Source organism: Ziziphus jujuba, chromosome 11 (assembly GCF_031755915.1).
Source record: "Ziziphus jujuba cultivar Dongzao chromosome 11, ASM3175591v1".
In the NCBI taxonomy this organism is placed as follows: domain Eukaryota; kingdom Viridiplantae; phylum Streptophyta; class Magnoliopsida; order Rosales; family Rhamnaceae; genus Ziziphus; species Ziziphus jujuba.
Window position 1 is genome coordinate 28,106,149 of NC_083389.1, and position 25,172 is coordinate 28,131,320.

At 34.8% G+C, this 25,172-nt stretch overlaps 2 protein-coding genes and 1 pseudogene across 4 annotated transcripts; 1 reads left to right on the forward strand and 2 right to left on the reverse strand.

Moving 5' to 3' along the window:
- Positions 1 to 508: 508 nt before the first annotated feature.
- Positions 509 to 6,181, reverse strand: LOC132799358 (probable inactive DNA (cytosine-5)-methyltransferase DRM3; annotated as a pseudogene).
- Positions 5,977 to 9,267, forward strand: LOC125420292 (pentatricopeptide repeat-containing protein At4g35850, mitochondrial-like). 2 transcript variants are annotated; one of them, XM_060812496.1, is made up of 8 exons: positions 5,977 to 6,448; positions 6,615 to 6,801; positions 6,925 to 7,021; positions 7,136 to 7,298; positions 7,645 to 7,710; positions 8,141 to 8,261; positions 8,366 to 8,410; positions 9,007 to 9,267. In XM_060812496.1, the coding sequence occupies exons 2-8, from the start codon at positions 6,777 to 6,779 to the stop codon at positions 9,144 to 9,146; spliced, it is 657 nt and encodes a 218-aa protein (XP_060668479.1). In that variant the 5' UTR covers positions 5,977 to 6,448; positions 6,615 to 6,776; the 3' UTR covers positions 9,147 to 9,267. The 2 variants fall into 2 exon arrangements, with proteins under 2 accessions (XP_060668479.1, XP_060668480.1); XM_060812497.1 differs by having other exon boundaries at positions 9,097 to 9,267.
- Positions 9,268 to 21,157: 11,890 nt separating this feature from the next.
- Positions 21,158 to 24,909, reverse strand: LOC125418173 (F-box/FBD/LRR-repeat protein At1g13570). 2 transcript variants are annotated; one of them, XR_007238831.2, is made up of 6 exons: positions 24,702 to 24,909; positions 23,875 to 24,068; positions 23,681 to 23,711; positions 22,623 to 23,484; positions 22,361 to 22,522; positions 21,158 to 21,535 (listed from the first exon to the last, which is right to left on the reverse strand). XR_007238831.2 is itself a non-coding variant. In XM_060812494.1 (4 exons), exons 1-3 carry the CDS (start codon positions 23,886 to 23,888, stop codon positions 22,624 to 22,626), a joined length of 906 nt encoding a protein of 301 aa, XP_060668477.1. In that variant the 5' UTR covers positions 23,889 to 24,909; the 3' UTR covers positions 21,158 to 21,535; position 22,623. The 2 variants fall into 2 exon arrangements, 1 of the variants encoding a protein (XP_060668477.1); XM_060812494.1 differs by lacking the exon at positions 22,361 to 22,522 and having other exon boundaries at positions 23,875 to 24,909.
- Between the last annotated feature and the right edge of the window lie 263 nt (positions 24,910 to 25,172).

Sequence of the window (25,172 nt, forward strand, 5' to 3'; positions counted from 1 at the left end):
TAGTAAATGCCCAGGAATCACGAAAACTTTGACTGAAAGTGTGACGCTGATTTGTTGATCAATACGATACTTTTATTGATTTTCAAAAAAAAGAAAGAAAAAAAAATGATGGTTCCTTTACTACCGATAAAACTTTGACGCAGTGGGTTTTACAGTTGCGAATCAGTTATCGATTTTCCATATAATGGGCCAACAAAAGGTTTTGTTGAACAAGGCCCAGCACCATGACGCTCACTATGATTTTTTTTTTTCTCAGTTGACTTTCCCATTTGGTCAGCCTTCATTGTTAACTTGATCAAGATTTCACATAAAAGAATATTAATATGTTTTAGCAATTTAGACAATACCATTGAACAGTTTGTAGAGAAAAAATTAAACTATACTCCAACTATCAATCAGCATCATTATCATTGGCATTATTGCCCATCATCCCAACAACGAAAATGGAAATCATTGCTCCACAACAATGCTTTTTCCATGGCAATAAAATACAATCTAAAAGCCGAGATAATTAAACTCTTACTATAATCAACTGAAATATAAGATTAGTTCAGATAATTAAACTCTAATACCAACTAAATTAAGTTATCGTGAATCCGAAGGAATCCGAAGCCTCTGAGTCCAACAATGAAAATTAGATTATCATGATGATAAAGAAAGGAGAAGAAAAATTATTTTCCTTCATTTTTCTTACACGTTGCAAAACACGAACAAACTCGTAGAAAGATGGGGAGTCTAAGCCGGCTACACTATCACCGGTGCATGGGTTCTGGCAAATGATGAGTTCAAAACCACCAAATTTCCCAAACAAACTTTCAAGTTTGCTACTTGTTAGCCTCTGAATATCTTCTATCTGCAACAATTCCCCAGATTGTCCAGTATTCTGCCACCACCTCTTCAGAATTCTCCTTTTCATTCCAGATGTCTCTACAGATACAACGTCTCTCAAGCGAATGCCGAGCCGGTGCAGAGCAATCTCTGCACCCCCAATTCCACTAAAAATAGACAATAATGTCGAGCCTCCTGGGTATAAAGACTTCAACACTGAGAGAAGATATCCCAATACATCTGTCTGCAAGCAGTATCTGAGCGACCCTAGTCTTTATGTCAAACTGCTGACATCTAGTTGAGTATGTTCAGCAGGATAGCCTAAAATACGCTCCAAATGCTCAGGCTGCATAGCTCCCAGTTTGGTTTAACGACCGGGCAGTGGTGAAGTATTTCTTTTTGACGTTCATACGAGAGCTGTCCACGCAATTCAGCGAGCATCCTCCCAACTCTATCACACAGCTGACAGATTCCAGTAGTTTCAGAATTGATGTGGCTCAACTGCTTCGTCATATCCCATGGTGGCCACCATTTCTTTGTCTGTGGTATTGCATCTTCAATGGTCATTGGTGGCTTTGGAACGACGTAAAATCTGTTCTTTCTACTCAAAGCCCAGAAAAAGTGAGTTATTCACAAAGTCAGGCTCCATGCCATAAAGGAATGATGAAACTCTTTCCCAACTTTCATGACCTACGCTTATGACATTTCCATACAAGAAATATAGAGATTGACATACCATTCTATTACCATTCTTGCTAGTATTTCCATTAGCCATTCCAATTGTGGAGAGACTAGGATCAATCTTTTCTTCCTCCCATGTTGGGTCTAGAAAAGAGGTTGAATAATCAACATACTCTTGTTTTGGCCTTTTACCTTTACGATTTTCCTCATGGTTTATGTGCATGAACTGCGGAACAGCACCGGAATAATCACCAATATACTCCTCTTTAGGTCTTTTCCCTAAATAAGCTTCCTCTAAATTCATATCCACTGACTGAGGAGCATCTACACTAAAATCCTCGTTTTCCGTTTTTACATCATACGAGGGATTTCTAAGCACATCTTGCATTCCCATGCTATCATCTTTGCAACCCTTCCTGGTCTGTGAATGATTTATATGTGCAGCAGTTGAATGGTATGAGGGATTTCCACCCATGCTATCAGGGTTGCAACCCTTCCTGGTCCGTGAATGATTTATATTCGCAGCAGTTGAATGGTGCTGCATCGATAAAAATAGCAGTTTGGCATTCTAGTGAAGCATGCAAATGCAAAGACTCGCATGCAAACAAAAAAAAAAAAAAAAAAGACTGCACATGGTTGAGAAAACCACCAGAATAGCATCATTCACACAAAATCACTAATAAACGAATTAAAGAAAAATGAAGAGAGCTCCTCAAACATGCAGGAAAAGGCATCCTAAATCCATATGAAATATGTGAGTAGATGTAAAACACAAGACCTTACATAAGTACAGCCAACACTGGGATTTTGATTCATATGACTATATTTGCAACCAATATGTTAGGAACTCATAAATGCATAATATTAATAAATACATTGAGACTATTGTAAAACCAATTAGCACAGCCAATATTAGAATGTGACTGGTAAGTGAACATAATACTAATCAACAGCAACCTTATATTTTCCACGACACTCATCAGGTATCCGACCCTTAAAAATTGGATCAGCAAGCTCCAAAATTGGTGCTTCTGAACCTGAAAGACACAAATGATTTGTAACTCATCGGTTAATAACAAGCTATACCGAATTATACTTGCAAAAATCATAATGGAATTAAATGGATAACAAGTTTATCATCAACTTCAAGTCCAACAAAGGGAGTTACTAAAATTTAAGCAAACACTGCTTAAAGGATACTGATGAAATTTACCAAAACCTTCTACTTAAATCAATGAATATAGAAATTAGAATGAAATGAATTAAAAAATATAAACTAGGACAAGTATAAATATTCCAAAACCCACCAAAATTTTCAATTGCCTATGGAACCTGATTCTCAGAGAAACCCATTTCCAGCAAACAAACAGTTTTGTCCATTGTCCCAAACAAGGTTTCATTATTGAGATCCTGGGAATCAAAGGTTACGCTAATATTAGAATATGTACAACATAAAATTAAAGGAGAGAGCAAATTTGTTCCTTCCCAATTAACTTTTATCTATATATATTTTTATTTAAATTGCACTTAAACTATACCTACCTAGTTGCTAGATATGGAAGAAAAGAGGAAAAGAAAGGAACACATGGAGGAAGTACAGTTGACAATGAATTAATTTTAAGGAGAGCTACAAGCAAATATTTCCTATATTCAATCTTTCTTATTGTGTATACCATTATGGACATTTCAACTATGTATTGGCCACCTGATAAGCTATTACTATTTTTGAATCGCAAATGAGCTAAAATAGCTGAAATCATCAGACTGTTCCAGTGTCCTGTTTCAGAGTCAACAAGAAGTTTCCACATCTGATAACAAAACAAAGGCCAAAATCATAAACTTCTTGCATTAAAGCATAATTCCAATTGTCTTCCCGGATGCATCAGACCAAAATATGGCACACTAATTATCAGCCTACATCCAAAAATGTCATAAATTGAATAACTACAGAATAAGAATCAATCAGGACCTCATTTTTTTCTTCATCATTACGACTTGTATCATCAGTATCCTTCTCCACTCTCTCAGCTATCTGGGCAGCCACAATGAAGTCCACCAATTCATCAACCGGAGCATCTTCACCTGTTATGCAACATAAGAAGAATGTTCACGTATGTTGAATTGTTGACGGTATCATATACCAAAAAAAAGCGCAATTTTATATATCACATGAGAATAAAATCTATACGACCAACAGTTCTGTAAAGAATATATGCACATATTAGGCAGGTTTAAAATGCAAATATATGGATATGACATAAATTCCGCTACAACACAAAACAAGTAATGTGAATTGCAAGAAACCAGGCATATCTAAATATGGTAGCTGCACTGGTAGCATCAATCAGGAATATGGCAGTTGTTGAAAGTGTGTGCTAGTGCCAACTTGATGTACATGGTGAGGTCCACTTCCCTAACATCTTAAACTTTTGGTATTGATGATAACTTAAGATGGTATCAAAACCTTTTCCTCCTAACAGCTGAAGCTTCTAGATTCCATTATAACTTTATGTTAGTTTGCAGTAATAGTGGTAGACTTTTTCTGGTCAAAATCAACATACTAAGCTTATCAATTGAAAACTCAACTTCATTTACAGAGAAGTTCATCATCAACAATGATGCTTTTTTCCCATCATCAATTTCACTGGCAATCTCTGGCTCCTGCCAACAATTAAAGATTAAACATATAACAATCAGCTTAAGTTAAGCGATGAACGGAAACAATAAGTACCCGCATGTGAGTTTTCCATCATACATCTTGGAAAGAAACAAAATTATAAACAATAACCACGGTAGACTGCAGATTACCTCTTTTGGTTGAATGAGGGTGGCAATTTCTAGAGGGCTGCTTATGCCATTGTCATCAAATAAACTATCAAGAGAATCTGAGGATTCAGAGTTTGATTTTTGAGGAGCCTATTCATTTCAAAACAGGTCATATCAGCTTCTAAATTTATACAGCAATCTAACCAGCAAAATGGTATATAGCCCTTCGAAAGATATTTAAAATAAACAACAAAAGAATCGTAAAAACAAACTTAAACTGCCAGAGCAGATTATTAAAATGAGAGAGAGAATTCCTTATCATATTCATCATATACACAAATGAAAATTTGAGAGCATTCCCTTAGTTCAAAACTTTTTGATGAGATTGATTAAGGAAACAGCATATATATTCTGAAAGGACTTCATCAAATTGTACCATTAAGAAAGCATAACAAAGTAAGGACATTTCAACAAACAATACATCTTTACTTACCGAGTATGCAAAGAGTGTCTCCAATATCAAGTCAACATCATCCTCACCTAAATTATAAGATAAAATATTCAACCATTGAAACTACAGCAACAAAATTTTGCCATATAATATCATTCAAAATAATATTTTTGACATATATTTATCTTCCTTCGAAGGGGGGGTAAATTCTTGGGTATAAATATCATTATTCCCTTCAACAGCCCCCAATACAGTGTACTTTTTAGATATGACATACCCTTTTCTTCAATCACTTTGTCAACAAGAGACGGCCGAAATCCCATCCCAAGAAACGATGATCTTAAATTGCTTCCGGAGGAACTTGCACCATTATCCTGGAATTATACAGAAAGAAGACCATAAATAACAAACGGTTCAGCATAAATGTCAACTCAGCACATAAAACCAATCAAAATGCAATCCTATTATCTAAAAAGGTCGCCACACCTCAAAGTTCCTTGACAAGAAAGTGTCAAGAGGAATCTCATAATCTAGAATCTCTTCATTTGGTATTATTAATTTCTCACATGCTTTGTCCGATGAACTTTTGCTACCTGGGTATTTTGTGAGATCGCCTTATAAATAAATAAATAAAAAAAGGGGGAGAAGGCATTCAACTATCTTTGAAAGATAACAAAATGGATAATAGCATTTCATACCAATTTGTAAAAAGAATACAGTTGTGGCAAGGATGGAATGAAATAGCTCAAATTCGACCTCAAACAGTATGAGTTGCTAGACACTCCCTTACTCTCTGCAATAAATAATTTATGAGATGCTCAGGCCAACATTTGCGAATATCTATTCAGTAATGTAACTCTTAATATAACTAGTATAGCTATACTGTAGTTACCAAGAAATTTAGAAGCCCATATCTTTTTTGCCACTTTCGAAAATGTTTTACATTGGAAGCTCAATTTGACAATAACAACTTTTTATTAACAAGTTTTAAAAACAACAAATAGAAGAAAGAAAGTTGAAAATTAAGTTAGAAGAAGCACAAACGAAGCGTTTATATAACAGTCTGAAACATAATTTCTTTAAAGAAAAATCTTTGTGAAAATATTTGGGGCTGTTACTAAAACATTTATTTTAATGAACAAAAGGCAAACAGAAGAGATTAAAATGATCAAAAAGGAAAAAGGAGTAAAAAAACCCAGAGAAGAGAAACATTGAAATTTGGGAGGCATGGGCATGAAACGAACTCATACTCAGAATTCAGAGAGAAGATCAACATCATCATCATCGTCTCCGTCTTCACGTGCAGGAATGAGACGCCGACGCACCTGATCGGAGCTCTGACCGGAGTCTCAGGAGGATAAGCGACAAATCGAGGACTACTCCATAAAGCTGCGGCGCGTACTGTACACCGCTACCACGGTGAAGTTTCCTAGTGTGAGTAAAGCATAGATTCATCGTTTACATAGCCAAGCCAAGACGACGACTGACTGCTGTTTCGTACGGCGTCATCGTGGCTCTGCTCCAACGCCACGCGTTTTTTTATGACGTGCCCCAAGTCTTACTACTGTATGAGTTACACGTGTTATTATCCCAACCAAGAGGCCTAAGAAATCCTCACTCAAATGGGCGACGTGTTTGTTGGGCTAAAGTGGCCTAAACCTTTCAACTAATTTGGTTTCAGGTCAGATTATTGTGAAAAGGGAAATTTGGTCCAATACCCTTGTAAGGATGAGATTAATGATTTTTGCCCCTTATTTGATATCTTTTTGTTTTACCCTTTCAATTTTTTATAATTCCAAAATATCTTTATGTTTTTTTTTATATGTTTTTTTCTTTTTTTTCTTCATCCGACTTTTCTCCTCCTTATAATCAATATCCGGACCATTAGGAGCCCTCTGTTTCCTTTCGCATCGGCCGGATTGTAAGCTTGGAGACTATGCATTTTGAAGGAGATGGTGAAGAGGCGACTCAGCGAGAAAACTGCAGGATTTTAGAGAGCCCTAGGAGCAGAAGCAGAAGCAACAGGTAGGCAACAGCGAAGTAGGAAAGCATGAGGCTCATTCGATCAATCACTGGTAATCTTCTCCTCTCCATTTTCAAATTCTTAAGCTTTTCCCCAGACATTTTCTCTTGTTTCGCTAATAATGAAATAGTTTTTGTTTAAAATAAATAATATATTTTAGATTGTTATAATTCAGGGCAGCGTAATTCACTACGAGAGGTGGGACAGAGGAACTACGCAAGCAGTGTCTCTGAGTATAACACTGTTATCGGTTCTCTCACCGCGCAGAGAAGGTAGATTCTAATTTTGATTTTCTTTTTGTGGTTTTGGGAATTTTTTTTTTTTTGGGATAAATTGTGAAAGTTGTGTTCTTTTTTTTTTTTTTTTTTTAATAACGATGGTGGTAGGCATTTCTTGCTGAGAGATATGTATGATGATATGATACTGGATGGAGTACAGCCAACTAGGGATACATTCCATTTTGTCATCGTTGGAACCATGAAAAGATCTTGCTTGCAGGACGCTTTCTACTTTTCTGACCAAATGAGATCCATGGGTTTGGTCCCTGATGTATGTACTTGTATATATATGCTTCTTCTTTTTTTTTTCGTTTTTGTTTTTTTTCACATGGATCTGTATTAATTCTTATCTGCTGACTATTAGATTCTTTCAAGATTGGAAATTTTGTATAAAGTTACTTTGTGTTTTTTTTTCTTTTTTTTTCCCCCTAGCTATTACAATGTATTGCTTTGTGTTATAGGTTACTTTATACAACAATTTAGTTTCTTGATGTAGTGCAGATGAACTCTGTCACTGTTGACTCGAGGCCAAAATGCTTGGTTGGCATTATTTTTTATGGTTACCCTTCTTATTCTAGAATGTGTGCAGAAGAAACAAGTTACTCCTTTTTCTCTAGGTGATTGATGAAATAGATGGAGCTCTTGGTGATGGCAAAGGTGCTGTGGAGGTTATTCTAAAGATGGTAATTGTGTGTTTTATATTATTATTATTTTTTTGGGTCTTGTGTGTTTTCCATTATTGAATGCTGCTTATTTATTAAATTTAATTGTCTGCACGCTTATTTGTGTTTTAATATAATTGTAGTTATAGTTATTTTATTACTATAATTGCTGTTGGTGATTAAATATAACTGCTTTCGTTGTTATCAGTTATTGTTGTCATGTATAATTCTTGTTTTCCTTAATGTTTAATGCAAACTATTAGTTATTGCATTTACTTCATTATCAACATGAGAATCATAAGGGAAATTTACTGTTTAAACTCCATGGTTGCACATTATATACATTAACAGAAACCTCCATTTCTACCGAGGGTAATATATTCAGCTATGGTGGTTTTTATTTCCCAGTGCTCATTATATTTTTCACTTTTATTTTATGTTGTTCATATAGGTTTCTGCAGATAAGAAGTTTGATACAGGAAGGAGAATTTTCCAAATGAAGAAAATCATGAAAGTACATAGAAAGTTTATCATTCATATGGAGTTTCCTTTTCATGATTCCCTGGAAAATGGTACTTAGAAAGTTTATCATTCATATGAAGTTTCCTTTTCATGATTCTTTTCATGTAAACTAGATAGTATTTTTTGCTTATTGACAACTACTTGCTTTATGCAGGGTTCATATATTTGTTCAACCAACAGTTAATCGTGTTGTCAGCAGGTGATCCTTGACTACCATGGCTGATGTTTAATTGTTGTGACAATTTCTAGCCTTTCCATTTCTGATTTCATCTGTTTTATAGACATTTTAGATACTTTGTTGCTTTCATGATTTCTGAAATTTCCTTAGAATTTCTTATATGAAGTGAGTGAATGGAAATAGGATATTTAGATGGAAGACTTAATTATTTTGATTATCCAATTCAATCTTCGGGACAACATATCCACTTGCATACTTACTACTTACAAGACAGTTTGATAATGAGTCGCTTTGTGATATTTTTCTTCCTTTGTTGATGTCTAGACCAATAATTCTACTCTTCACAGTTTGCATATGGCATTTATCGCATATGAGGACAGCTAAGGTCTTGAGTTCTCATTATATTTATTTAAAATTTTTTGAGGGAATCCCTTATTTTATTAAATCAGAGATGCTTTTTTGTCAAGTATTAAAAAAAGTTAGTCATTTTTTTAGGTTGAGATTTAAAACAAAATGCTTTAGTAATTTTCCTTAATTATTTACAATGATTATTTTCTTTGAAACTTGTATGCTAAATATTGTAACTAACTGCAGATATTTCGTTTGATTTCATCCAGGTATCAAATCTGTCTCCGTTTTAGTGGAGGTGCCCCATATGCTTTTAATGGTGTCACTAAAGTTTGGCATTATACCAATTGTGGTGCCAGTTGGTGTTCGAGATTTTGACATTGATGGTGACATTGATGGTGCCAGTTGATACCAACAGAGGCTTTTGTAGGAGCTGTAATATTCTCTAGGAGGTGTAATATTCTCTTGTTTTTATTCATAAAACACTTGTACAATTTCCTCTTGCTAATTCAGATTTTGTTTTTAGTTTCTGTACATGATTCTCGTGTCAATATGATGTGTAAGGATCCAATTTCATTATTAAATTCTCCATATTATTTTATATGTGGAGAAGCAATAAATAAGAAGGATGATAATTTAAATGGATGGTATCAATCACTTTTACATGAATGGCTCCATGGTAGTATGTCCAAATGAGACTTGTTAGGAGGGAATTAATTGTCTGGCTTTTGTAAACTATTTAAATACATGGATATGAAAGTGTAAAATAAAAATAACAGTTTTCCATTTCTCCTCTACCCTCATTTGTCATTGACTGTCTCGAATACAGGTGAAAATATTAAAACAATTTTTTTGACCATCTCTCATTTCTCATCTACCCTCATTAACTTCTATTCCTCTCTCTTACAGTCCCTGCTACCACATTAAATGAATACTGTGTCTTCCTCTCTCTTTCTCTTTTGTTGGTTAGGTACCTTTCAGCCTTTCTTTGCATTGACGAACATTGCAGAAAATCCCAAAATCTCTTCAGTTCAATTCACTCTCCCTGCATCATCTGAAAATCTTCATTGTGGAGCCCATACACTTCAAAAGGATGTAATTAAATTGTACGTTTCTACAGATCGGAGTTAACGATTACCTGGTATGTGGATATATATACATATATATATATATATACATAATTTGGCTTTATGCTACTTCTTTACATAATTTTTTTATCATTTATAATAATTTTTTTCCATCTTAATGTTTTGAAATCATGAACTCCCAATAGTAAACATAAATGGCTTAATAACTAAGCCAAAAAATAAACACAATATACTTCATATTAATTTTGTTAATTGATTTTACGAAAAAAGTTTCCTAAAATATACTTTACGTATAGCTGATAGGTAAAGTCAAAATCAAATAATGACTTAGCCTTAGCACAATACTAGCAGTGAGGAAAAAGTATGAATTGGTACGAACAAAGGACGCGTTATAAACTATAGACAAAAAATTAAATATAATATTATAAAAATGAATCAAAAATGTTTTGTTTGAATTCACAGAAAGATGATATCGAGGTCAAATTTAGAGCATTATACCTTTCAATGGATCGATTTAATTAATAAATATATATATATATATATATATTAGCCTAAGAATAAGAATTTAATTAGTCAATATTGTATTAAAAAAATAACATTTACATGGTCAGGAAGGGAAAACATTGACCAAATATGAAAACTCGTTTGTCATCTCTATCCAGCAGCTAGTACCTTCTATCAGCTTTCATAGGGTGTGTTATAAATATAAATATGTGTACATATATGTATACATTTTTCCCTTATATTGGATTCATTGTTTGTCACGCTTTGACATGATATATAAGTGCAAGTTCTATGTTGGTGCTATTTTATGTAAAACAATCCATAAATAGTTTGGAAATTTCCATTTGAAAATTACAACCTTTGTTTGCTATATACGGTCCATCAGTAATTATGAAACACTTGCTTGTTGGAAAATTTAACGGCGGTTCCATCGGAATAGTTAATTTTTCCATTTTCTAAAAGCAAACCGAGTGGACAATCGAATTTGTCCACTTCTCTAATGTTATTGTAAACTAATGACATGCTAAATGTAACTATATTTATGATGTTTAACAAAATAATCCACAGAACACCACATTGTCAACATTACATACATTCAAGCTAACGTTATATTATGATTTAGCACATGTGCCACAGATTTGACATCTTAATCTACTTGATCCACTATGTCTGTCAAGAGTAACTATTCTACTAGGTGTTAATATGCAACATTTAAACAGCATTTATACTCATTTACATAAAATGCATTTGTATTTTATCTTTACTCATTTACTGAAAATGCATTTGTATTTGTATTTAAAATGCTATTCCACTAGGCGTTAATAACATAATTGTTTGGCTTAGTTTCTGTACTCATTTACTAAAAATGTATTTGTATTTTTTCATTACTTTTGCTTCAGGATTATAGTTAAACCTTCCAGTAAAGATTCTACGATTGCAGAAGTAGATACTTGGTATGTTTTGAATTGGTAAACTCTTTGTGCTCAATGTCACAAATTTCAGTTTTACTGTTCTATGATGGAACATGGAGTGTATGTTCTGAAGGTACCTGAAGATACCAACATCAAAGAACGAAGATTATACGTATCAAAAGGAATTGTACGTTGGCCGAACTTGAAGATGTTGTCTACAACGCTCTCAACTTAGATTCTACACAACATCAATTAATCTTCAAGTTCATATACCATGTGTGTTTGTCATGTGAGCTGTACGTTGTGGAAAATGATGAAGACCTACAAAGTTTTATAGAAGAGTATAGTTCACATAGACCTCAAGATAAATCTCCATTTATTGTTGATGTGTTATCCAGTGTTCCAAAGAGTATTAATACTGCTGGATGTGTTGTGAATAGGATACCTACAAGTTCAGGATTTATGACTACTGCCCCACTATCTATAGTTCCCGAGACAGCTACTTGTACCTCTGATGCCAACATGCAGTCCCCAGCGACCGAACTTCATATGCCAGAAACTCAACCTGGATTCTCTGAAAATCAAATTTGTGGAAACAATGTGCAATCTGTGGAACATGATCATGATAATGAGCGCTTCGACATTAATGATATGAATGAATATCGTGGACATGATTATGATCAAGATGAACAATTTGAGGTTGAGGTCAACACTGATCGTAGTGAAGGTGGGTTATGAGACATTTGTTGGACCCAACATTTGGGACTTTCAGCTGGTGATAGTCGACATGGTGAGTCTACTTATGGTAGTAGTCCAATTGATAATGTGAATGATGATGTGCTTGCCTCTCCTTGTACCGAAAACCATTTGGACATTCGACAGAATTCTACCGCAACCATGGCTGAACTTAGGGTTAACCATCGCTTCTCATCCGTCAATGCCCATGAAATCATTCAAATCAACCAAATCTTTGTGAGTAAGAATGCGCTACAGAAGAAGATTAGTCTTTATGCACTAAGGAGAAATTTTGAATTCAAGGTCAAGAAGTCGGATAGAGTTCGATATGAGATTGTATGTGCAAACGACAATTGCATGTGGCGAATGCGTGCTACCAAACTACATGGTGATAATACAGAGGCCTTCATGATTAGGGCCTTCAAGGATGAGCATATTTTCTCTTTAAATATCATGAAAAGGGATCATCGTCAAGCAACAAGTTCAGTTATCGGAGACATCATCCAACCAATGTTTGATGGGATTTCAAGGCAATACAAACCTCGAGATATCGTGCATGACATTCGCTCTAATTACGGAGTAAACATAAGCTACAATAAAGCATGGGCCGCTAAGGAAGTTGCACTATCAGGTTTGTGGGGCACACCAGAAGATTCATATGTAAAACTTCCTTTATGGAGTCACGTTTTGAAAAGAAAAAATCCGGGCACGTTTACTCAAATTGAAACTGATGACCAAAACAGATTTTTATATTTTTTCATGGCACTTGGAGCTAGCATTAGAGGGTTCCAGCATATGCGGAGAGTTGTAGCTGTCGATGGAACTACACTAAAGAATAGATATAGAGGTTTGTTATATATTGCATCATGTTTGGATGCGAACAATCAAATTTATCCACTTGCTTATGGAATAGGCCCTGGGGAGACGGATGCGGCTTACACGTGGTTTTTTAAGAGCTTTAAAGAAGCGTTTGGGGATGATTCGAATATAGCTTTTATATCGGATAGACACAAGAGCATTGCAAAAGCAATACGTACAGTTTTCCCTAATAATCACCATGGCCACTGCACATATCATCTTGGTACAAATTTACGTGCTAAGAAGTTTAAAGGTAATGTCAACGCGATTATATCAACTTTTAATGATGCAGCTAGAGCATATATTGTTGAGGATTTTGATAAGGCCATGTAGCTTTTAGAAGGGGTTAGTATTGAAGCTGTACAATATCTCAAGGATGCAAGTCCTTCAAAATGGGCTAGATCACATTTTTCGGGCAATAGATACAACATAATGACAACTAACATTTCAAAGAGCATGAACGCTGTGCTTACTGATGCTAGGGATAAACCTGTTTTGCCATTACTAGATCACATTTGTGATGTCTTGCAAAGGTGGTGGTATGAACGTCGAACTAACGCTGCTGCAATGCAAACTCCTGTTACTAATTGGTTGGAAAAAATCATGCAGGACTGCTCAAATAATGGCAGAGGCTTACGTGTTATGCCAATGAACTTATATGAGTTTCAAGTTGTTGGCCATGGCATGTTCGTTGGAGTTGTTAACTTAGAAAATAAGACGTGCTCATGCAAGGAATTTGACATTGATGGATTTCCTTGTGTCCATGCAATTGAAGCATGTAAGCATCGACATATTTCTCCATATTTCCTTTGCTCGGCGCATTACTTAGTTGACTCACTTTGTGATGCATATTCGGAAACCATATATCCACTTGGAGATAAATGTCAGTGGCATGCTCCAGATGATGTCATAAACCAGGTTGTACTTCCACCTCAAATTGGCAAACAGTCAGGAAGAGCGAGAAAGAAGAGGATTCAATCTCAAGGAGAGGAGCGTCATCAATATAGATGCGGGAGGTGCAAACAGGTTGGTCACAGCAGCCGATCATGCTCCACCACCGTACCTCTTGATAGCACTAACAACCAACAGCACCACTGAAACGAAGGCCCATCAATCGCATGATGCTATATTCAGACAATGGGGCCATGTTATGTGGTATGCGTGTGTATGAAATGTAGTCAGGAATGCAATTAGTTGCTCAACCGCGTAACATGTGTTTTGGCGTAATAGACGTTGGCTTTATGTGTTCTTTTATTGTCAAATTCATCTGTCGTATTGTTTTGATAACATATCATTCCGTCTTCAATTTTTGGTTCAGTTGTTTGTATGTTTCTTACTATTGCATGGATGATATTACTGCCCAATGGTAATGACCAATGCATCATTGGTAATTGACATTTGTACACCGTCGTAAAAGATTCACCACAATTCCATCCGGCAACTTCAATCATGTGTGTTCCAACCAATAACATGCTAAATGTAGCATTATTAATGATAAATTTTGACAAAGTAAGTGATCAAACGGCATTAAAAAATGACAACGTTCAATTTGTTTTTTATTCAAATATTATCGAAGGTTTCATCGGTAATTACCGAAACCCTATGGCAATCACATTTTACCAATTTTTTGGGCCCCACAAGTCCCCTAATGTGTGTTGAATGCAAAAACATGAAACATATGGATTCTAAAATTATCCTAAGGAGAGAAAATCCCAAAATTGCTTAAAAAGTTCTCAAATTTTCCAAAAAAATACGATGACTGTACACTATCGATAATTCCCGAGGAAACCGTCGGTAACCAACAAATACCCTCTGGAAAAATTACCGACGGTTTCGTCGGTAATTACCGAAAGTGTATAGTCAATCACATTTTACCAATTTTTTGGGCCCCACAAGTCCCATAATGTGTGTTGAATGCAAAAACATGAAAAATATGGATTCTAAAATTATACTAAGGAGAGAAAATCCCAAAATTTCATAAAAATGTCTCAAATTTTGCAAAAAAATAGGATGACTGTACACCCTCGGTAATTCCCGAGGGAACCGTCGGTAACCAACACATACCATCTGGAAAAATTACCGACGGTTTCGTCGGTAATTACCGAAATCGCTATGGCAATCACATTTTACCAATTTTTTGGGCCCCACAAATCCCATAATGTGTGTTGAATGCAAAAACATACAAAATATGGATTCTAAAATTATCCTAAGGAGAGAAAATCCCAAAATCGCATAAAAATGTCTCAAATTTTCCAAACAAATATGATGACTGTACACTCTCGGTAATTCCCGAGGAAACCATCGATAACCAACAAATATCCTCTGGAAAAATTACCGAAGGTTTCGTCGGTAATTACCGAAACCCAATGGGAATCACATTTTACCAAATTTTTGGGCCCCACAAGTCCCATAATGTGTGTTGAATGCAAAAACATGCAAAATATGGATTCTAAAATTATCCTAAGGAGAGAAAATCCCAAAATCACATAAAAATGTCTCAAATTTTTCAAAAAAATACGATGACTGTACACGCTCGGTAATTCCCGAGGAAACCGTTGGTAACCAACAAATACCTTCTAGAAAAATTACTGACGGTTTCGTCGGTAATTACCGAAACCATTATGGCAATCAAATTTTACCTATTTTTTGGGCCCCACAAGTCCCATAATGTGTGTTGAATGCAAAAACATGAAAAATATGGATTCTAAAATTATACTAAGGAGAGAAAGTCCCAAAATTTCATAAAAATGTCTCAAATTTTGCAAAAAAATTGGGCGACTGTACACCCTCGATAATTCCCGAGGAAACCGTCGGTAACCAACACATACCCTCTGGAACAATTACCGACGGTTTCGTCGGTAATTACCGAAACCCTCTGGAAAAAAATAGGATGACTGTACATCCTCGGTAATTCCCGAGGAAACCGTCGGTAACCAACAAATACCCTCTTGAAAAATTACCGACGGTTTCGTCGGTAATTACCGAAAGCGTACAGTCAATCACATCTTACCAATTTTTTGGGCCCCACAAGTCCCATAATGTGTGTTGAATGCAAAAACATGAAAAATATGGATTCTAAAATTATACTAAGAAGAGAAAATCCCAAAATTTCATAAAAATGTCTCAAATTTTCCAAAAAAATAGGATTACTGTACACCCTCGGTAATTCCCGAGGAAACTGTCGGTAACCAACACATACCCTCTGTAAAAATTATCGACGGTTTCGTCGGTAATTACCGAAACCCCTATGGCAATCAAATTTTAGCAATTTTTTGAGCCCCACAAGTCCCATAATGTGTGTTGAATGCAAAAACATGCAAAATATGGATTCTAAAATTATACTAAGGAGAGAAACTCGATCGAATCGGCTTGTATCACCAACGTTATGCATCCGATCTTCCACCTCAATCTCAGCTAATTGGTCATGATGTGGACTGTCAGCTGAAACACCGATATCCCACCCGAAATGCAAAGGCTGATATGGCATCAAAGCCCAGGAATCCTCGACATAGGGTCCTCTAGGTACGATAGGCTCAAACAGTGTAGTACAATCATCATCCTCCTTCCTACCATTGGAACCGTCTATGGGTGCATCAAATTCTTCGGCTTGCTCTCCAAAAGACAGTGCCACAGGGGATGATGGTCTAACCGAAGATGACGGTGAATGGCTGTGCATATGATGCTCGGCCTGCAAAACACAATGGTTATTTTGCAGTTCCCAATCTCTAACAACAAATAATTGTTGAATTACAATATATAATTTAATAATGCTGAAGCATTAAAGTAAAGTATACTAAGTTGTCTAAATGATACCTGATGCTTTTGTTGGTCAATAACAGAACTAAGCATCTTCCTTAACGCTGCCATCTCTTTATTTAATTCATGAAATTTTGCCTCCAAGCAAGCAAGCTAATCAATATCAATATCCAAAACATAAGTTAACATATATTAGTACAACATATGAAATACAAATTTGCGTGCAAGTAACAATTGCATACCCTGAAATTAGCATCTGGAGGGCCACTAGAATGCTCCTCAGCTTTGGACGCATCTTTAGCGCTAACATCTTTAGCGCCAACATCTTTAGCGCCAACTATTGGTGCTAGAAGTGGAGGTGACGTGTAGCAAACTTCATGTATGTCAATTGCTATTGTTCGCCAGTAATCCATAGTCTTCTCCTCATCGGTAGCATCTAACCTCCAGTGCACAACATACTACATGAAATGAAGAAAGGAAAAAAAAGTAAATTTGGAAACTGACTATGGTAATGTAACTTGAATGTAGTCGTACCATGTAGTCTAAAAAAAATTTGCCTTACATTGCTATTTGAGGTGAACCAATTATGGACAGCAAAATGGTTCGGTTGCCTTGGAGTATGCCATCCAAGGATCCTCGGACAACGGGTTTCCAACCGGTCAGCAAATTGGTTACCAAAATCAGGGATTGCTTCAAACCCCCACAGCTACAAAATATAAATTATAGGTTATTAAATATAATTTTTAAGTAAACGTTACATGTATTAAATATATTACAGTACCTGAAACACCAATGGAAAACCTTTTAGGTCATAATACTGTGATTTATTCTTTACTGCACGTCCTCGTCCTCTATGCTGGAATGCATTGTGGAATGAGTTGATCGTCTCCTTGTAGCTCAGAATGCCCCAAGGGTAGGAATTAAATACGTCGAGATCAGCAACCAAATCAATGAATTTTTTATTTATTTGAACCTTCGGATCCATTCCGAGTACACCATGAACTAAGAAATATAGTAACGCAATTCTTACAGCATCCCAATCATCCACAAAAATTGTATCCTTGAATAGTCGTTCCAGTTCGGGCGGTTTCAAGTCACTCCTGTCATCTAGCAACCTCGTGCGCAGCTCATTTCCTTTGGAAATTTGCATATCATACATCGAAGGGTACCTACAAAACTTTAAGCCATTAATGAGTGCGAATTCCCACTTCGTAAACCGCACTGCAGATCCGCCGAAGTTAAACTCCAGTACTTCTGGATTGTTGGACACAACTTGTCTGCAAAGCAGGTGATGCAATACCTGACCAGAGAACCGGAGGTTCTTCATGTCAAGTAAGTGTCCAAAACATGTTTGTCTATACTTTTGCAGCTGCTCACTTTTGAGGACACTTGTAATTACTTTGTTCGCTTCTATTGGATTCCCGAATGAATGTGCCCTAACTTTAATTATATCGGCATCCTGCAAGATCCGTTCCTTTGGAGCATCGATGGGCTGCAAAATGAATTACATAAATGGAACTGACATCAACGATTTAATCATACCCTATTTTTCCACCCTAACTTGATAATAATAATTTCTAACTAAATCTTAAGACATATGGGTTCACATTTTTGCACAAGTGGTAATTACCGATGAAACCATCGGTAATCAACCTACAATGAACTAAAAAAAAAGCCCAATGGCCTATCGGCAATTACCGATGGCCATCGGGTGAAGTTTTTCTTGAGTTTTCACATTCATGAATAAATACTGACAGATGTCTTATCATTTACCGCACAAAACAACATAAATGAATATAAAACTTACCATATCAGATGGGGGAGAGGAAAGTGGAACGTGCCCTCGAAGTTTGGTGCTTTCCGTCTCAGCTTTGGATTTCTGCCTAGTAGTTCGTCGACGCTTAGAGTCGGGTGCTGCTTTGCTACCACCGCGTCTCTTACTTTCCACCTTCTTAACTCCCTTTTTCGGTTGACGTCGCAAGTTCCTCTTTGGTGCCATTATAAAGTACAACCTACAAATGTACATTGACAACATTAATAAACTTTTATCTACCTTTAACAACATTGTCAACTATGTATACATACATATATAAATATCCACAATCCTCAATTTCATACGCTCTCTTCCTAATGCCATCTACAAAACATTTACTGAACATTTACTGTATAGTAGTGTGTTTACTTCTAAATCTTTCTATCTTCTTCTTCTTTAATTTTTTATTTTATTTCTTTTTTGGGGATAAAGTGTTTGTGTGTTTGCTTCTATCTAACCATGTACCTAAAATTTTATGCACCGATCTTCTCTCTCTCTCTCTCTCTCTATATATATATATATATATCTATACCTTTAGAAAGTACTAACTCTGGAATTCTCAACTTCAATTTTAATTAATCATAAAGTATTTTTCTCTTATCTCCATGTACTGATTTTTAGTAATAAATTACCCTAGCAAAAAGGAAGAAGAAAAAACTTAAAAGAAAAAAGAAGGTCTGAAAAGCAACTAAGATTTCTAATGCAGCTATAGTCTAAAATGGGGTTTTAATAGAGCAACCCACAATTGTGGCCAATTATGATGCTACATGCAGAAGCAGATAAAGTGAAATATTGAAATGACTGGAGAGGAAGTAGTCAATTCACCCAAAATAGAAAAACAAGAAAGTGAAGTATAGAGGTGGAAGACTAGATAGAAGCGACGCAACAGACAGATTGTTATAAGCCAATCAAAAGCAGTCCTTAGACTGTATATATACATATCATATTCATGTTATATTTAATTATTTCTTACCATACAATACATGTCTAAAAAATGTGCACAGAAAGTTGCAGACTATAATCTGAACATATAGGTTAAGCTGGACTACAACATGTCCACCACTTCTATATGAGTATGTCAACTAATGTAGCTACATCTCTTCCCCATACTGCTTGTGTTTAACCTAATTTGGTTATAAAACTCAGACCTACCGACACCTATATATGCTATACAAATCATTCACTTCATATTTATTTTATCTGTATACAAATCCAAAAAGAAATATAATTAGTTTCCTAAGGGTCAAGTACGTTTTTAAAAAAATTCTTCTTTTCAACCCACAAAAGCAGTTTTCTAGACAGAGTTTGAGTATCATGCACTAGTGAGATAACACCTTTAGCTTAAGGATTTAAACTTCAATCAGGGTAAAAATCCTTATATCCCTAAGTTGTAACAAATACATATATATACATATATTATGTTTTTTTATTACAAACTAACATTATTACAAACTAACATTATTTTTCATCAAATTCATTGATTTCCCTGCCTTCATCCTTTATTTATTTTCCATGCTCAGAGATGTCTGTCGATGGAACCGAAAAAAAAAAATTTTTTTTATAAAAATTTTAAAAAAAAATTTAAAAATATTAAAAATGACGTGTCGTCTGGGTGTCGTTCATCCCAGACGACATGTCGTTCAATCCATCTTCAACCCTTGTCCGGGTCGACCCGAACCTGCCTAAACCAATCCCGATCCAATTCTTGACCCGGTTATTTCTTCCACCTCCGGCCACCGTTCAAGGCCAAACCGATCCCATTTTTTTCCTCTCTTCATTTCCTACTAATACCTAATATCAATCTATCCTAAAACCTAGGTTATAATCACTTCCATACGAAAACCTAAATCTTCAAAAATTCCACATTTTAAACCGGTTCTAAACACTAAACACAAATCATAAGTTTCAATGTCTCATTGTACTAAATTTGTAAGTATTTAACGGTAAGGTAAGGCAACAAATAAACACAAAAAATAAAAATAAAAACGCACACTCCACGGCAAGGCAACAAATAAACACAAAAACAAATCCACACAAAAACAACCCACACCGGTCCCACGGCAACAAATAAACAAAAATATTCAACCAATTACCTCGGACAGTGCTGAGATGAGATGCACTTTTGTTTGGCTTTTCCACGGCAACTTTGGTTTGGTTTTTTGTATTTGCATGTATTCATGTAAAGACGTTTAGAAAAAATTGATTTTTATTTTGCTTAAAATATAATAGGATATGTAAGTAATTTTTTTTTGTTTAAATGTTACAATGGATATTGAAGGGTAGAACAAAAAAGATATCAAGTGAGGGGGCAAAAATCATTAACCTCGTCCCTATGAGGGTATTGGGCCAAATTCCCCTTTTGAAAAATTATTGTGTTCTTGCATTGCAAATCATCATAATGATGAGAAAGTTGTTTTTTTTTTTTTTTTGGGAGGATGAGAAAGAAACAATTTTATGTATGCAAGTGTTATGTGTGTGTCTCTAAGAAAAATATTAGGAAAAACTGTTATATGGGTGATGTGCTATATAAAAAATCACTTATTTAATAATTTTTTTGAAATCCACCATGTTACATGTTATAATTAGAAATTAGAAATTATATGGGTTATAACCTAATTCTTTGCGAACTCAAAAAATAAATAAATAAAAATAATAATAAGTAGACGTCATAACCAAAAAAAAAACATAGCAGACAAACTCGGAGATAAATAAATAAATAAAAATCCATCACAAAATCTAAAGAAGTAAAGTAAAATAAAGTAGAAGAGGAAATTAACTATTTATAAATATAAATCTATTAAATAAATGTCAATTATCGGAGTATAAATTCAATATGAGAAGGAATTTGTGGTTGAAGTTGAGTCATTGCGTGGGATTTTGAAATTTCTTCAGCTTCGAATAACTGTTGCTTGGTCTTGAATCGTTTTAGACGTTGATTGCACTTGCAATTGACAATGATTTTCTCTAATGCAACAGCATGCTTTATGAGATAGAGGACACGCTCCATATCACCTAAGAAATAATTATAGCTAAATATTTCCACTTCTTTGAGTTGATAATGGGGGCAATTTGGAACTTCCGCAGGCCAATTATGTCGATTTCTATCACTGTAAGAGTGATCATATGATGGCACCTGCACCAGCCATATTATCAACAAAAACAACAACTTAAATTCTTATAATTAATACAAAAAATAAATAAAGAAAGGGGAAAACAAACAGACTACTAATTACTTAATTATGTTGTATCAATAGAATATTAATTTTGTATCGAGCATATATACACCGTGAAATCAAACAAACAATACTTTTTAAAAAATAATAATAATTGTTGGTTATGTGATTCAAAGAAGTCAAAGCTGGAGTTATTTTTCTGCATAGTTGCTGTCATCAAAACTACGTCGTTTCAACCTTATATCATTAAACAAAACTGTGAATTTTGGCTTGGTGGTTTAAAGAGAAGCTGGCAGTCACGTAAAGGCTTTCCAAGAGTCCTAACAGCAATAGAGATATGCAGCAATAGTTTTACAGCAGCAACAGTTCTGCAGCAGCAACAATTCTGCAGCAACCGTTTTCTTTGATGTTAATATAATTTAAGTTTTCTTTCTCTTTCCCTTTATGTTTTTCTCTTTAGTATTCTCTTGGGTGAGAGTTGTGAGGTGAGAAAGGTTGTAAAAGGGGATTTTGGGTCTGGTATATGGGTTTTAGGTGCAGCTTCTAAAACAAAGAAAGAGAACTAGATAAGCTGTAAAACACATTCAGTTATAGTGCATTTGAACTCCTTATGGAGCTCCGAGGACGTAGATTCAATCTTGAATCGAACCTCGTAAATTCTGTGGTGTTTTGATCTAGTTTATTATTTAATTTCTTGAATGTTTGTGTTGCTGAAATTGTAACAATAATAATACAATATAATTTAAGCTTCTACTTATACTTAATGGAATATTATAGATACTCACATGTAGTTCAAGTCTCTCTAAATTTGGGAACGCTTTCATTATAAAACGTAAATTGCGGAGTCCACCGCAGTTGTCAAATCCACAGTGAACTAATGTGTAATGTACTCGCTTAATATTTGGTAATATAGGATACTCATAGTCATAATTAGAGTACACCTTTCTCTGAAAAAAGAATATACAAATAAATAAATCTCTAGCATATTATATGAATATATATAATCAAGGAGCAGAGTATTAGAGCATCAAAATTGCAAAAACAAACCTTAGGAATATCGGTCATTCTGAGAAACTGAATCTGAGGAAGCCAGCAAGAAAAGTACAATATGAAAATCAACAAGCAAAGGCAAATTCCTGAGAATGAAGTTACGAGCATAGTTCTTAAAATCCCCTTTGAAGTAGAATGAGACAAGATTTACTAAATCACAAATTTCAACCCTTCGCAAGTTGCGGCCAGTAGCAACGATCTCCAAATGCTTCAATGCAAGTGAATGTCCACAAACTCTTAAATGTGACAAATTTTGGCACTCTTCGAGGACTAATCGCTCAAGAAGGGTGGCATTTGACAACAAGTATTCAATCTCTTCTCCACGTATACTGACGTGCCTCAGAGAAAGCACTTTCATGGTCTTGAATCCAACATATTTCACACAAAAAAAATTGGGGAAAAACTTGTACAGATATCTCTTCATGTCATTACAAAATGGATAACGTTCTGAAAAATCCAACTCAAGCCTTTCAAGTACATTAGATCTCAAACCAAACCTAATCCACCTATCAATATGTTTTTTATGCCTGCGACGCAAGTAATAGCAAACCCTCAATGATTCGATAGCTCCTGAGTGTTGGTCTACTACCTCATTAACCCACCTGATGTAGGTTTTCCTATTCTTATTCAAATATTTGGTTACATGAATAAGACAAGTGAGGGTGCCATACTTCGGAGTTACATGATCAACATCGAAATCCAGAGACATTCTTGTAAACCTCCATAGATACCGCCATCGGCTTGAGAGGACACTGGTAGCTACTGCTTCCTTTAACGGCAACAGAGACAGTATACCAACTATGATATCATCTGGAATGTCATCTAAATTAGCATACTTCCCACGATCACCCTTTCTTTTCTATAATCAAAACCATATTAGTTATGAGTTAGTTTATTAATTAATCTAATTAATTAAACATATGTAGTATATTCCATATAAAATAGACAACTCTTCTAACTCCTAATACTATTTTTATTGTTCTTTCCATGGTACTTGTCATATAGAGCAGTCAAAAAAAATAAAAAATAAAAATAAAAAATAAAAATTCTTTTACCTTGTGCTTCTTCTGCATTGTATCTGACATTCTATCCATAATGTGTCGATATACCAGAAAATTGACCCAAAAAAAATATAAATAGATAAATAATAAGTAGTAAATATAAGGATAATTAACCAATATATTTTTATACTGCAAACCAATATATTTTTATACTGCAGTGGTAGGACTGTGTTAAAATTTTGTCTTACCTTGTACCTAACATTCGAGCTCCGACCTTCCAGACAATACTAGTCTTCCAGTATTCTGGTGTTGGGGTATGGACGAAGGCAGTGCAAAGCGTGTTGAGAGATTGGAACTAGAAAGACAATTATCTATATATATATATATATATATACTATAAAACAATTTAGGTCTTTTTTCTCAGCCGTTACAGCTTCCCCTCCTAAATATATATTACATATATCGAAAGAAGATTAAATAAGAAAGCAGAAATAAATAAAAAAGATTAAAAAAAAAAAAAGAGAAATAAATAAAACAGAATAACTATATAAACAAATAAATAAGGAAATTTCATTGTTTTTATAAGATGGTTATTGTAGTGGTTGTGGTCTTGGGTTTATTGGGCCTCAAAATGGATTTGTATCTAGATTATATTCATGGGCATGAATTTGGGCTTCGAACTGGACTCGTTTCACAGCCCAAAAAATGAAAAAAAATTATGTTTATGTAAATTTTGGGGAACAAACTGTATATTAACTTTCTTGACTAAAACTTCAAGCGAAAAAAAAAAAAAAAAAAAAAAAAAAAAAAAAAAAAAAAAAAAACACTTTCTTGATTAAAACTTTAAATTGTTAGCACTTAAAAACAGTCTTCTTTTATTTTTTTTTTTATTTTTTCACTCTGGATCTGGAAATGAAAATTGAAGGGCCTAGACGAACAGAATGATTAAAATTTGCATAACAAACATAACTTGTTTATGCAAATAAAAAAGGGTTAAAAAAAAGATAAATAATAATCAATTAAATTGAACAGAATAATAAAAAGAAATAATAATAAAATAAATATAATAAATTACTAGGAGACGACGACGATTTGGCCCGCTTGGCCTCCTCCTCGTCAGAATTCAGAAAAGAAGATCAACATCATCATCGTCTGCGAGACTGAGACGCCGACGCACTGATCGGAGCGCTGAGCGGAGTCTCAGGACGATAAGCGACAAATCGAGGCTCTGCTCCAACGTCACGCCGCTTTTTTGTGACGTGCACCAAGTCTTACTAATTGTATGAGTTACACGTGGTATTATCATAACAAAGAGGCCCAACAAATCCTCATTAAAATGGGCTACACATTTGTTGGGTTAAGATGGCCCAAACCTTTCAACTAAGTTGGACCCAAGTAAGAGATTATTGTGAGAAATTATTGTGTTCTTGCGTTGCATATTATCATCATCATACATGTTATAATTAGAGATTATATGGGTTATAACATAATTCTTTACGAACTCATAAAAAAAGAAAAAGAAAAAAGAAAAGACGTCATAACAATA